Source organism: Cherax quadricarinatus, chromosome 27 (assembly GCF_038502225.1).
Source record: "Cherax quadricarinatus isolate ZL_2023a chromosome 27, ASM3850222v1, whole genome shotgun sequence".
NCBI lineage: Eukaryota > Metazoa > Arthropoda > Malacostraca > Decapoda > Parastacidae > Cherax > Cherax quadricarinatus.
Genome location: NC_091318.1, coordinates 26,092,570 through 26,107,069, shown reverse-complemented (window position 1 = coordinate 26,107,069; position 14,500 = coordinate 26,092,570). Strand labels below are relative to the sequence as shown.

General features: G+C 37.5%; 1 protein-coding gene across 14 annotated transcripts in view; it reads right to left on the bottom strand.

Moving 5' to 3' along the window:
* Mi-2 (chromodomain-helicase-DNA-binding protein Mi-2 homolog) overlaps positions 1–14,500 on the bottom strand; it is a 108,962-nt gene that overhangs the window by 50,098 nt on the left and 44,364 nt on the right. For 12 of the 14 annotated variants that reach the window (XR_011392490.1, XR_011392491.1, XM_053779938.2 and 9 more), the window contains 12 exons: positions 12,328–12,545; positions 10,521–10,731; positions 9,531–9,966; positions 9,081–9,320; positions 8,716–8,838; positions 8,282–8,469; positions 7,727–7,855; positions 7,027–7,198; positions 6,651–6,808; positions 6,241–6,427; positions 3,394–3,540; positions 2,607–2,736 (listed from right to left, as the gene is read on the bottom strand). Coding sequence is in view for 12 of the 14 variants with exons in the window: in XM_053779938.2 (XP_053635913.1) it covers positions 2,607–2,736; positions 3,394–3,540; positions 6,241–6,427; positions 6,651–6,808; positions 7,027–7,198; positions 7,727–7,855; positions 8,282–8,469; positions 8,716–8,838; positions 9,081–9,320; positions 9,531–9,966; positions 10,521–10,731; positions 12,328–12,545 (2,339 nt within the window). In the remaining 2 variants the exon portion in view is untranslated. The remainder of the gene's footprint in view (positions 1–2,606; positions 2,737–3,393; positions 3,541–6,240; positions 6,428–6,650; positions 6,809–7,026; positions 7,199–7,726; positions 7,856–8,281; positions 8,470–8,715; positions 8,839–9,080; positions 9,321–9,530; positions 9,967–10,520; positions 10,732–12,327; positions 12,546–14,500) is intronic. The other 2 variants (XM_053779939.2, XM_053779949.2) reach the window with 1 other exon arrangement.

Genomic DNA, 14,500 nt, shown 5'->3' with positions numbered 1-14,500 from the left:
TTCTTTGTTATTTATTAAGTGCAACTGCAAAGTAAGCAAGCATGGCCCCAAAGAATGTTCCTGGTAAAGTTCCTGTGGTAAAGAAAGTGAGAAACACGATGGAATTTAAGAGAGAAGTGATTGAAAAATTTGAGTGGTATGCGAATGTTGGAACTTGCCAGGATGCATGAAAAAAACAAGTCTACCATCACTTCTACCCTGGCAAAGAAAGAACAAATCAAGGAAGCTGATGTTGCGAAAGGAGTAAATGTGATAACGAAACAAAGGTCATCAATAATGGAAGATATGGAAAAGTTATTATTGTTGTGGATCAGGAAAAAACAATTAGCAGGAGAAAATGTTGTGGAGTCAGTGATTTGTGAGAAGGCAAAGCAGTTGTATGCAGATCTTGTAAATAAAATGTCTGGAACAAGTGCTGTTGTTAGTGAATTTAGGGCCAGCAAAGGCTGGTTTGAGAGACTTAAGAAGCGTAGTGGCACACACAGTGTGAAAGGCATGGAGAGGCTGCAGGTTCTGATAAATGTGCAGCTGAAAAATGTGAGCAAGAATTCAAGGGGTACGTAGATGCTCAAGGATTCTTCCTCCAACAAGTGTTCAATTGTGACAAAACAGGCCTGTTTTGGAAGAAAATGCCAAAGAAGACCTACATTATGCAGGAGGAATAAGCCCTGCCTGGATATAAGCCTATGAAAGACAGGCTTACTCTCTTGTTCTGTGCTAATGCTACTGGAGATTTCAAAGTGAAGCCTTTGCTGGTGTATCACTCTGAAAATCCCAGTGTGTTCAGGAAACACAATGTTTTCAAGAGTAAACTGTGTGTGATGTGGAGGGCTAACAATAATGCATGGGTCACAAGGCAAATTTTCAGAGTAGGTGAATGATGTGTTTGGTCTGAGTGTGAAAAAATACCTCCTCGAACATAATTGCCACTCAAGGGCCTCCTGGTACTGGACAATTCTCCTGTTCATCCTCCAAACTTGGTAGACATATTGTCTGTTGAATTCCGTTTCATCACAGTGAAGTTCTTGCCTCCTAATACCACTCCTCTCATCCAGCCCATGGACCAGCAGGTCATTTCTAACTTCAAAAAACTGTACACCAAAGCAGTGTTTCAAAAGTGCTTTGAAGTAACCATGGACAGATTTGACCCTAAGAGAGTTCTGAAGGAAGCACTTCAGTATCCTCCATATAGGTAAGGATTGGGAGGAAGTGACTTCCACGACTTTGAACTCTGCTTGGAGAAATCTGTGGCCAAAATGTGTCCCAAGAGAGGGATTCTGAAGGGTTTGGGGCTGACCCTGAGGACCCTACACCTGTTGTGAAATCCATTGTATCTCTGGGCAAATCCGTGGGGTTGGAGGTTAGAGGTGAGGATGTGGAAGAGTTGGAGGACCACCACAGGAAAGAGCTAACCACTGAAGACCAGCAAGACCTTCATCTGGAACAGCAACAGACCACAGCTCAGGAACTTGCTTAAGAGGAGGAAGAGGGAGTGAAGGAGGTGCCTTCTTTAGAGATTAAGGAGATTTATGCAATGTGGACTAGGGTGCAAGGTTTTGCTGAGAAATATCACCCTGACCAAGCTGAAACAAGCTACATCTGCAACAGGTTCAGTGACAGAACCTTGTCCCACTTTAGGGAAATCTTAAAGAGACGCCAGAACAGAGTTCTCTGGACAAATATTTCATGCGACAGGGGTCCAGTGACTCAAGCTGGCCCTAGTGGCAGTAAAAGACAAAGAAGAGAAGTAACCCCAAATAGGGCTTTGATACCTGAAATCCTTATGGAAGGGGATTCCCCTTCCAAACAAACTCTCCTCCTCCCTATCTTCCATAAGCAAACAACAATTATTTTGGTTATCGGCCATTTCGTTTTTAGACCGGCCTTCTGGAACAGATTACGGCCGATAACTGAGGGTCCACTGTACCTATTCATGGAGTGGTAATCCCACAGTGAATAAGCAAATCTGCTACTGCCATGTTACATATATACTGTCCAATTCTCACGTCCTGACTTCCAATATAATTTGGAACTGACAAGGGAGGCAGAGAGGGGAAGAGTGTCCATATTTTTTTTATTAGCTTTGAAGTATAAACTCACTAGAGGTAGCTGGCAGCTACCTAACTATGGGAGGATGGAATGTTGGTTGGGCGTGTCTGCAACAAGCAGCCTTGTACTCAGAACCAGCTGAGCATGAATTTTATTTTTCTCCATCGTGAATGCAAGCATGATGTCTTGACAGAAAGTTGTCAATGCTCTATTAACTTGAAAAACTTTCCTCACGTGAAGCATTCTTATAATAAACACTCGCTCTGTTTCACCTGTCTGTCATTTACTTGATGGCTCACTGCCTACATATGGAAAAGCATACTAAGTCTTTACATTAATTATTCTCCGAGTCAAGGAAAATAATCCCGTCTGGTAGGTTTCACTAGTTGTTGGAATACAATTAAGAGTATGATATCTACTTTGTGATTATCAAACCAGCACATGCAATTTCTTTTGGCATATGTTTTGCCATCCTTAAGGGTAGCAAATATTTTTGGGGAACTTTTCAACATTTAGTCATGTGAAAGTATAACATAATAAAGTTCCACTGTACTCACTCTCATTCTTCTCATCAAACTCATCATCATTGTCATTATCAGAAGGCATGGAGAAGTCAGAATTATAGTCTGATCCTTGTTCTTGCCACGTCAAGTCTTCTCTACCATCTGCTGCATCGTTGTAGTTCACCTGTTAAAATGACATATATATCGTAGAATAAAAAAGTCAAAAGAGTTATGTATTTGTTAGCAACAACCTTGTTTGGCAGAGAGATAAACCAGTATCAGAAAAAAATAAATATTAATCTCAAGAGACACATTAATAGTCAGAAACCTTATTTGCATTAACGGATTTATGATTATCATAGCTATTAAAAATTCTTACTTCTTAACAGTCTAATAGCAGGATGGAGTCAATACAATAATAATGCAGTACATGTATAAGGAAAGATTTGATGGAAAAAAAAAACTAATATTAAGAACACAAGATTAGTACATAAACTGGGTAGACCACATCATGTAACCCAAGTTCTGATTAAAAAGAAGCTTGGCATTTAATGTATTATCACTAAACAAATGAACTTAGTATAATGCTGAATTTTTCATTTTTTTTTTTTTTTTAACATATCGGCCTTCTCCCACTGATGCAGGGTGACCCAACAAAGAAACACTTTCACCATCATTCACACATACTCACAGTCTTTGCAGAGGTGCTCAGATACAACAGTTCAGATGTCACTCCAACCAGCAAATATCCCAAACTCCTCCTTGAAAGTGCAGGCATTGTATTTCCCACCTAATCTTTCCAGTTCATACAAGCCACATCAAACAGCTAAGAAAAAATTACCTGCTTTCTGACTCTCTTGCCCTTGCCAAGAGTGCGTGCCAAGTCTTCCTGTTGTTGCTCGAAGTGATGCCTAAGGAGTCGTTCCCAATACTGAGAGTCTGTGTTGTCTGCTTCTTGCTTCAGCACTTCAACATCCTCCATTTCCTCCTGATGCAATAAAAGTGATAAACAATTAGCAAACAACTAGTTATCGAAAGCCCATTTTAGCCTTCATTACTATACCACCCATCCTCATGATCAAGAATCATGAGCTTCTACTGTACACACGTATAGTACGAATATTTTTAAATGTATAGATACAGCCGACAAGATAAAAAAAATAACAATTGAGATACTTCACCTTGAAAACACTGTGAAGACATGACATTTAGTTTGAAAAAAAAAAAATAGCATGCTTTAACCCTTTGACTGTTTCAGCCGTATATATAGGTCTTACGAGCCAATGTTTTTTGACATATTAATACACCAAAATTCTAGCGGTTTCAAATCAAGAAAAAGAAAGCTGGTAGGCCCACATGTGAGAATGGGTCTCCATGGTCAGTGTGCGCAGCATAAAAAAATCGGGGAGCCAGTGGTGCATTGTGGGAACGCCATTTCAGTAGTCCTTGTTCAGCATGCCTAGCGTTAAGAAATATCTGACTCCCCGGTGAATCTGGGACTCTTCTCTTTCCAAATGATAGCTCTAACACAGATAGAAGTGTCAGTAAAGATGAATTTCATGGTCCTGCAGAGTTTGTGACCAAAAGCAATACCCAGGATACCAGAAGGAAGGAAGGAAGGAAGGTATGAAGGAAGGTAGGTAGGAAGGTATGGGTAATGTTGCAATTGGGATGGTATATACGTACATGTGGTAGTAGGTGCTGGTGGTGGTGTAATGCTGTGTCATGTACATCCACAAGAAAGGCCAGCTTCAACCACCCACACACCACAATAACCTGCACAACCACAACAACCTGCACAACCACAATAACCTGAACAACCACAACAACCTGCACAACCACAACAACCTGCACAACCACAATAACCTGCACAACCACAACAACCTGCACAACCCCAACAACCTGCACAACCCCAACAACCTGCACAACCACAACAACAACTTGCACAACCACAACAACTTGCACAACCACAATAACCTGAACAACCACAACCACAACAACCTGCACAACCACAATAACCTGAACAACCACAACAACCTGCACAACCACAACCTGCACAACCACAATAACCTGCACAACCACAACAACCTGCACAACCCCAACAACCTGCACAACCACAACAACAACTTGCACAACCACAACAACAACTTGAACTTGCACAACTGCAACAACCTACATAACCACAACAACTTGCACAACCACAACATCCTGCACAACCATAACATCCTGCACAACCACAACATCCTGCACAACCATAACATCCTGCACATCCACAACATCCTGCACATCCACAACATCCTGCACAACCACAACAACCTGCCAACAAAAATGCAGACACTCTCATTTTATGTGTGAGGAGTGTAAAACAGGACTGTACATAACACCATGTTCAAAGAGTTCCACAAGCTGCAGCACTTCTAGGAAAGTGTCCAGTGAGTGTACACTTGTATATTCTTTCTTCTTTCAACACACCGGCCGTATCCCACCGAGGCAGGGTGGCCCAAAAGAAAAAACCAAAGTTTCTCCTTTCAAATTTAGTAATATATACAGGAGAAGGTTACTAGCCCCTTGCTCCCGGCATTTTAGTCGCCTCTTACAACACGCATGGCTTACGGAGGAAGAATTCTGTTCCACTTCCCCATGGAGATAAGAGGAAATAAACAAGAACAAGAACTAGAAAGAAAATCGAAGAAAACCCAGAGGGGTATGTATATATACGCTTGTACATGTATGTGTAGTGTGACCTGAGTGTAAGTAGAAGTAGCAAGACGTACCTGAAATTTTGCATGTTCATGAGACAGAAAAAAGGACACCAGGAATCCTACCATCATGTAAAACAATTACAGGCTTTCGTGTTACACTCACTTGGCAGGACGGTAACACTTGTATATATATTATAGAATAATAGCATTAAAAATTTTTTTGTATTGTTGGTTTGTGTAAACAAGTTTTGTAAACAATATAATGATGATAATGTTTGTAGACAGCATGTACTGTCTGCCAGTTTCATATCCCGCGGCACTATGGTGCTGCCCTCTCTAGGCCTGCCCAGGTCAGCGAGACGTGGAGCCTACCAGCTCTCACTTCACGGCCTACCCCCACGGGTTCAACAACCTTCCCTCCACGGACTAGCTATTGGTCATCCCCTCACTTTGCCTGTTGTGTACTCGCTCCTTTTCAATTAAAGCCACACTAGTCTACAGCCATATCTCTGCAACCTACACTACCCCTTCAGCACTAAACCGCTGTTTAACAGCAAGAACAGCATTAACATGCTTGTGCAGTTATTGTGTTGCATACGTGTACACATATGTACATTGCACCCTACTTTGGTTTCACAGGCTACATAAGTTACTTGAAAAAATAAAATATTGGAAAATACAATAAACCTTCAAATGGGAGTAAAACTAATTTTACCAGGTGAGCGGCATTCGCCGCTGTTGCCATACGCAGCTCATTTTCTGCCAACTCTATGCCTCTATCTCGGTAAGTAGTGATCACAATTTTTTTTTTGGGGGGGCATAAAACAATCAGCAAATTAATCTTAACATTTTGGTAAGAAATTTTTTTTTTTTTTTAATATTTTGCGACACACAGAGACATGTTAGGATTTGGGGTCACGACAGCCAAAGGGTTAAAATGCAACGAAATTAAAAATTTTTAACAAAGCCATTATTAAAGATCTCACCTCCTCTCCTTCCTTGGTAACATATGATGCTACTTTGAATGAACTGAGGTATTCATTGGCCCAGTTTTCTTTCTGTTCAATACCTTCTTTGCTACGATCTAGGAGCTCTTCAATAGCTTGATTATCATAGTGGATAGCTTCATCTTCCTTTCCTAATTCTTCCTTGAAAAGCTCTTCAGTACCAAACCTATTGAGTGAATAATGTGCTTAATATAAACAAAAATAACATTAATTCAATATAAGGCCAGTATGTATACAAATTAAAACAAGCTGGTAAAATTTCAGATACCTTTATATAATAAACATTTTTTGGATGAAAATTTTTAAAAATAAATACTTTAAATAATTAACTGCATAACATGAAATAATGTGTTCTGCACACATACCAATAACTTGTTCTGTACACATACCTAAGAATGTCATCAAGCTCTTGTTTTGAAAAGTTAGTGGACTTGGATCCCCCCATGCCAGGACGTACAACCAAATGAGTTAGCATCATTTTTCTCTTGGCAACCTGAGTCACGCGTTCTTCCACGGAATTACGTGTCACAAATCGGTAGATCATGACCTAAACATATACTTGCATCAGTGCACATTCTTAATGAACAAAATAGTTATTCCCAAGTTTTATCTGACTGTGTTTACTGTACATTTCTATTTCTATTCTCTACATGCCACATGTACTGTATTTTCTAACATATTTTTTAAAGGGACCCACCAGCCCTACATACATGATTAAATGGTAAATAACAAAACAGAATAGCCCCCCCAATCCTCCCAACTCACTTTGTTTGCCTGACCAATACGATGAGCACGAGAGAAGGCTTGAATATCATTGTGTGGATTCCAATCAGAGTCATAGATGATAACTGTATCTGCTGTGGCCAAGTTAATTCCCAGACCTCCAGCACGTGTTGACAGCAAGAACATGAACTGCTGAGCTCCTGGTGCATTAAATCTGAAAATAGTTACAGCTAACAACAAAGAAAAAACAGCAAGCAAAAGGCAATTACTTAGCAGAAGGGGTCACCTGAAGGTCGCTTCCCTCTCCAAGGAAAACAGCTCAATGAAATTATGCAAATTTTTAAATAGGTTAGGTAAATTAAGCTACTTAAAAAAATAATTGGCAAGATTACTAGGCTAGTTTTGGTGCAAAACAAACCCTGGCAATTATTTCACTATTTTCCTAGGGAAGGAGTGGAACTTCAGGTAACAGGATATTTGCCTTTATGTGAAGTATCAGCTTATTTTAAGCTTGGGTAGCACTGTTTAACCAAATTATATCTTGTTAACATGTCTCAAAAAAGTGACATCTACTGCAAAATTTTAATCTTGTTAATAAAAACAAGGAGAATCTTCACATTTTAGGCATGGCTTTAAGATTACTTAGTCTCAAAAAAATAAATTCATCACATATTTCCTACAATGATTTCAGAATAAAGGAAATAAATGAATCCAAAGAAATACAAAGAAAAACCATCCTTACCTGTCAATAGCTTCCTGGCGTAACAGACCTGTAATACCACCATCAATTCTCTCATACTTATAACCAAGACCTTCACAGAAATCTTCTAACACATCTAGCATCTTGGTCATCTGAGAGAAAATCAGCACCCTGAAGAAAAGTTTTCAATAAATATCACAACTGAAAAAATTAAGTACTGTTCTAACAAAAGGATTTTTTTTTTTTTTTTAATTGGAAATACTAAACCTGTAAGCATCTTGTAGCATCTTGGAAAAGTTTCTTAACAGAAATGTGTTTTGTACAGTATCTACTTTCTAACTAAATATATGATAGTGCTTCATCAATGAGGACTGATGCAAGTAGGGAAGATGAGGTACAGTTTTTGGAAACATACTGTAGGCAAAAATGTTTTTGATACCAAAAGAACTAGTGATTAAAAAATATTTTGTTGCTTTATTCACAACTTTACCCACTTTCAATTACATTGTTTTAATATAAAATAACTACTGATAAAGCACGTAGAATGTTCTAAAATATTTTTTCGGTTGTCAGATATACCAACAATGGAATGCTTACCGATGACCATCTCTCTTGAGTTTTTCCAACATGCTCTCCAACAAAATAAACTTGCCACTGGCCTTCACCAAGTCTCTTGTGGCATACATTCCGTTGGGCAACTTTGGTGCTTCCTCAGCAGCGGCTGGGAACAGGTACGGGTGGTTGCAGCACTTCTTCAAATCCATTACAATATTGAGTAGAGACACCTAAAAAAATAAAAGGCACTAATGAATAAAAAAATACAAGTTGCCATTTTTATTTCAATTCTAGCAATTACAACATAACTAAACATTTAACAGTATACTATAACATACTTCATTTTAGTTAAAGTTTTTGAGCCTTCCAAACAAAATGGCTATTTATTACACACACAATTCATAGACATCTCTGCAACTACAGCATAATAACCTTTGTGAAGAATAAAATAAATACATGCAAAGCCACTACTGTACCTGCTGTCCGCCACCTCTTGAATTTAACGCCTCAAAGTTGCGAGTAAGGATGTATTTGTAGTATTTCTTTTGCAGAGGGGATAATTCAACACGAATGATGAACTCGGATTTTGTCGGCATATTCTGTGATAAAAGAAGTTTTGAACACATTTTAAACCAAAGACAGTATCAATAAAGATTAATATTGAAAAAAATCACTATACTGTCTGCATTTTTTGGGTCACCCTTCTTTGATGGGAGACTACCATTGAGATGAGAATAAGAACCCTTATTATAATTTGAACTAAATAATAGTAATAATAATGAAGTAAAATGCTAAACCCAAGTGTTACAGTGCTAATTTTAAATAAAAACTGCAATTTTACCTTTAAGACATCTGTTTTCAATCTCCTAAGCATGTGAGGTCCCAATAAATCATGAAGCTTCTTTATTTGGTCTTCCTTGGCAATGTCTTCAAATTCATTTTGGAAGGCATATAAGTCGCTAAATTTCTCTGGACAAAGGAAGTTAAGAAGATGGAAAAGTTCCTCTAAATTATTCTGTAGAGGTGTTCCCGTCAGTAATAATCGGTAAACAATGTTGTACTGGTTCAAAACACGAAAGAACTGAAAAACAAAATTGCTAGTTTTAATAACAGATTTTATTTTATAATGCAATCCTTGTAAATATTAACTTTGCAATTATCTGTAAAACAATGTGAATTTCAGTGTTCTGTAAATGATCAGAAAAATTATACAGCAAATTTCAAAGGGACTAAATAAAACAGGTCACTTAAATAACTCTACATATTAAAAGGTAACCTAATGCTGGCTCACCTTTGATTGATTACTCTTCAGTCTATGAGCTTCATCTACAACTAAACATGCCCATTCCAAGGAGCCCAAGCAAGCCTGGTCCATTGATATCATTTCATATGATGTTAACAACACATTAAACTTCACATTGGTTGTGCGAATTCGAGTTGCTTTTGAAGCACTGCGGACAGCCCCTTCTTCGAAAGACAATTCATGCTCACGGATCATTGTTCGTGAGTCCCGGTCACCCACATAAGTTACTACGTAAAAGTCAGGAGCCCACATTTCAAATTCACGTTCCCAGTTAATAATAGTAGACAAGGGGACAGCCACAAGGAATGGTCCCTTAGAATGGCCTTCTTTATACAGTGAATAAAGAAAAGCAATTGTTTGAATAGTTTTTCCAAGACCCATCTCATCAGCCAAAATAGTATCCGTTCCTTGACCCCACGAGTATCTGAAATGAATATTTAAATAAATATTTCAAAAATTATGGTACTATAGGGTTAATGAAGATTCATGAATGTTACATGGACTGAGATATTTGCTGAAAAGAGAAATGAATTAATGTCTACAAGCAGCAATGCAATGTGAAAGTTGAAAAGGGTACTCTGGTATCATATTAATGAATGGTTTACACGAACAGGGACTCAAAAGGTTAGCAGATGCAGGAAATAAGTGGTTACAAAAGAAAATGGTTTCAACAAAATTTTTTTGCATTAATTATTCAGGGATAATAAAAGTAACAAAAATTGCTTCACGTGAAAATTTAAGCTGACTCAGTGACTATGTCTTGAAAAGATCATTTTGACCAAATACAATTCTTAAAACACTACCAAAAATTTCCTAACAAAATCAAGAGAAATTTTTTTTTTATTAATTTTTGACAAGGATAAAAGAATGATCACTAGGTAGTATAGCATACTTGATGAGCATCATAAAGAGCAACTCTGCTCATAATTAAAAATGTGACAAACTGCATAAAACAAAACCTGTCTTTAGCTTTCTTACCTCAACCAATTGACACCTTCTAACTGGTATTCATGGAGGGAAAGTCCAGTGCCATCAATAAAATCTGGTTGCTTTTCATACTTTTTGTTTAAGTTAGTAATGGGCTTGTCAGGTGGAGGAGTGTAGCGCCGAGGTGAAGAAGGTTCCCGGTCCTCATCGCCTAACTCCCTGGCACGAGACTTTCCTTTCTTTTTACCTTTCTTGTTTTTGTCTGGTTAAATAAAAATATTGACTATAACACTGACAATTTGAATTCCAAACCTCTTCCTCAATATTAACAAGCTAAAACACTACTGTTGTCATAATATTTCAATAGTTTCTAGAAAAAAAAAAAAAAAGTATTTATGGTTACCCAATCCTATCTGGCCAAATAAAACGGGCCCTAAAATCTGACTGTCACATGCTCAATGAGCAATATTTTTTAATTAAATAAAAAAATTCTTTGGGCCAATCTAGATAAGTAATTCTTAACTGGGGGATGGGGGGGCATGAGTAATTCCCAGAAAGTGTGCAAACCCTGAATAAAATTAACAAACATGTGCATTTGCAATTTTCCCCTTCTATTTTCCTATTTAAATAAAGAGGCTTTTCTTAAATTTTACATTTATAATTTTATACGAAGGAAGGAGGGGGGGGGGTTGGAAATGGGGACCAACTCCAACAGAGAGCGCCACCCAAAATAGGTTAAGAACCATTGATCTAGATATGGCCCCAGTAGACCTCCATACAAATGTCAGCTTGTCTTATTGGCTAATCTATGGAAATTTATTTCTAGAAAGCCATCCAGTATAAGCCAATGAGATGGCTACTTTTATAAATCCCCAGTCAATCACTTCTCATTATCAATGGTGGCCATGTATGCCACATCACTTATTTGATTGATAAACTCTGCAAAGACTTAACATTCAAAGCAACTGGAAAATTTCTAATCATGAGTGGAAATGACATCATCATCATCCAACAAACTGGCCATATCCCACCGTGGAAGGGTGGCTCAAAAAGAAAAACAAAAGTTCCTCTTTTTAACTTTCGTAATATATACAGGAGAAGAGGTTACTAGTCCCTTGCTCCTGACATTTTAGTCGCCTCTTACAACATGCATGGCTTACAGAGGAAGAATTCTGGTCCACTTCCCCATGGAAATGGAAATGACTTATGTTGATATTAAAGATGTGCATGTGAACAGTTGACATGGAAAATTTCACATGCACTAAAGGAATGTAGTCCTTTAGTACATATGAAACTGATATGTATGGAATGACCATTTTTGGATGCAAAATTTCCCAAAATATCATGCTTTCCTGAGTGAAACGTAATAATCACTGTGCATAGTTCTACCATTTGAGAAATGCATTAACAAAAGATGCATTTGACCTCCTGATATCTATAAATAAATCTAAATCAGAAATGTTACTCCCATGCAGAAAAACCAAAGGGTACTGAACCTTATTTTTATTACTTACATATTTTTTATTTTTTATAATTTTATGATTATTGTGAAGCGATAATCTCGGACAATGCTGTGTTGAAACCAACATAATATTCGAATCCACATACAGTATAATTCACCCTACAAAAAAAATAATAAAACAAATCCTTACCTACATTTTCTGTTTTACAGTACATGTTACCTGAAACATTTTTCTTTGGCCTAATAAATTCTTGCACCTTGGTTCTTGAAAAAAGTATTTCTGGCTTTCCTCTCTCCATGCCCAAGATGGCAAAATTTTTATCTAATTGTTTGCATCCTAACATTTTTAATGGATAGGCCTATACTGCAATAAATTTTACCAAACAAATAACTTACTACCGGCATCAGCATTACACGCAGCTCGCAGGTCATGGTAGAACTCTATAGCAGTCTTTAAGCCAACAATTTCTTCATCTTCATCCTCCCAAGTAGCCTGGTCGTAGGGCAAGTCCCGCCATTTAACTAGGTATTGGGTCGTACCATCTCGCAATGTACGGTGGTTCAAGACTCTGTGAATCTTCAGCCAGGTAGATTTTATACCATATTTGTAGTATCTGGAAAGAAATATTATACCAACATTCTCAACCTTCATGATCATAAATCTGTAGGCATATATTCAGTACAATTATTTTTATATACACACACCTCTAAGTTGCATTGTCATTTTGGGAAATTTAAGAGTCATTACTGAAATCAATCAAAATGTGTCTCAAATGCTGAGCTACAAGTACCATAAATGAACAAATATAATACATTACTTTCACAAATTTCATTCAAAACTTCTAGTGTTAATTATTTTAATAATGAAAACCAGTAACCTAACAATTTCATTAAATAGAAGATAAACACAATTACACTTTGAGTGCACTTTTTTTTTTTTTACCTCATCAGCCATCTCCCACCAGGACTGGGTGGAAAACTTTCACTATCATTCATTCAATCACTGCTGTCTAACCAGAAGTGTACTGGCCATTTAGATGACCCTCATGTTCACCCCTCCTTCAGAGTGCACAAACACACTGACCTTTTTTACACATCTACACTCACTCCTAGGCAACACCCAAAAAGAACTCTTTCACCATCACTCACTACACCATCTTGACAGAGGCGCACTGACATCACAACTCAGATTTCCCTCCAAAGTGCAATATCTCCACCCCTCTTGAGTGTAGGCAGTATACTGCACTGCATTTATTTATTTATATTTACTTACGCATCTTTCTAAAAGGTAAAAAGTATACTTATGACTATAAATACCAGATAATTCAAATTCACACCCTGCATGTACATATTTAAGAGAAACAACTCAAGTGTCAATCATAATTTATAGATACCGCAGGTAAAATAAGAGGAAGGTGGAATGCAAGTACAGTGGAACCTCTACTTGCGAGTGCATCTACATGCGAGTTTTTCCAAATACAAGCAGTCGATGGGTCGATTTTTTGTTTCCATACGCGAGCAAAATTTCCATAAGCGAGCAGACCTCAAGGCAGGTTCCTTGACGCAGGTGAGGGGCTCTTGCACTTGATCTAGGGAATTGTATCTCATTTGTTTGTTGGACTATCTTATTGAAACTTGGGCAATGTATGATGGAAAGATGCTTCTTAACATACACCAAAAATGAAAGAAATCTAAGCATAAATAATGGAGTTCACTTCTCGGCAATTAGCCACCCCTTAGCGGTATTTTTGTATGGTTTTTATGGTTGTATTCTCGTTTTCTTGGTCTCATTTGATAGAATGGAAGATATATTACAGAAATAGATATGATTTTGATTGCTTTCATGACGAAAAGTACCTTGAAATTAAGCTCAACACAGGAGAAATGTTCGATTGTTTTTGGTATGTACAAAAGTAAACAAATGAGTCACTGTCCATTCCAATATGCAGTCATGAATGGGTTGACATTATTTATACAATTATTGCAATAAAGCATAAGAGTAAATCAAATTATTTATTTTGTAATAATAATAATAATAATGATAATAATGATAATAATAATAATAATAATAATAATAATAATAATAATAATAATAATTTCATGCACTGGCCAGGGAGGTATACCATCTTTTAGGAGTGAAGAGCAGAATGTAAGTGTGGGGGAGGTACGTGAGGCATTACGTAGAATGAAAGGAGGTAAAGCAGCTGGAACTGATGGGATCATGACAGAAATGTTAAAAGCAGGGGGGGATATATTGTTGGAGTGGTTGGTACTTTTGTTTAATAAATGTTTGAAAGAGGGGAAGGTACCTAGGGATTGGGGGAGAGCATGTTTAGTCCCTTTATATAAAGGGAAGAGGGACAAAAGAGATTGTAAAAATTATAGAGGAATAAGTTTACCGAGTATACCAGGAAAAGTGTACGGTAGGGTTATAACTGAAACAATTAGAGGTAAGACAGAATGTAGGATTGCGGATGAGCAAGGAAGTTTCAGAGTGGGTAGGGGATGTGTAGATCAAGTGTTTACATTGAAGCATATATAGGAACAGTATTTAGATAAGGGTAGGGAA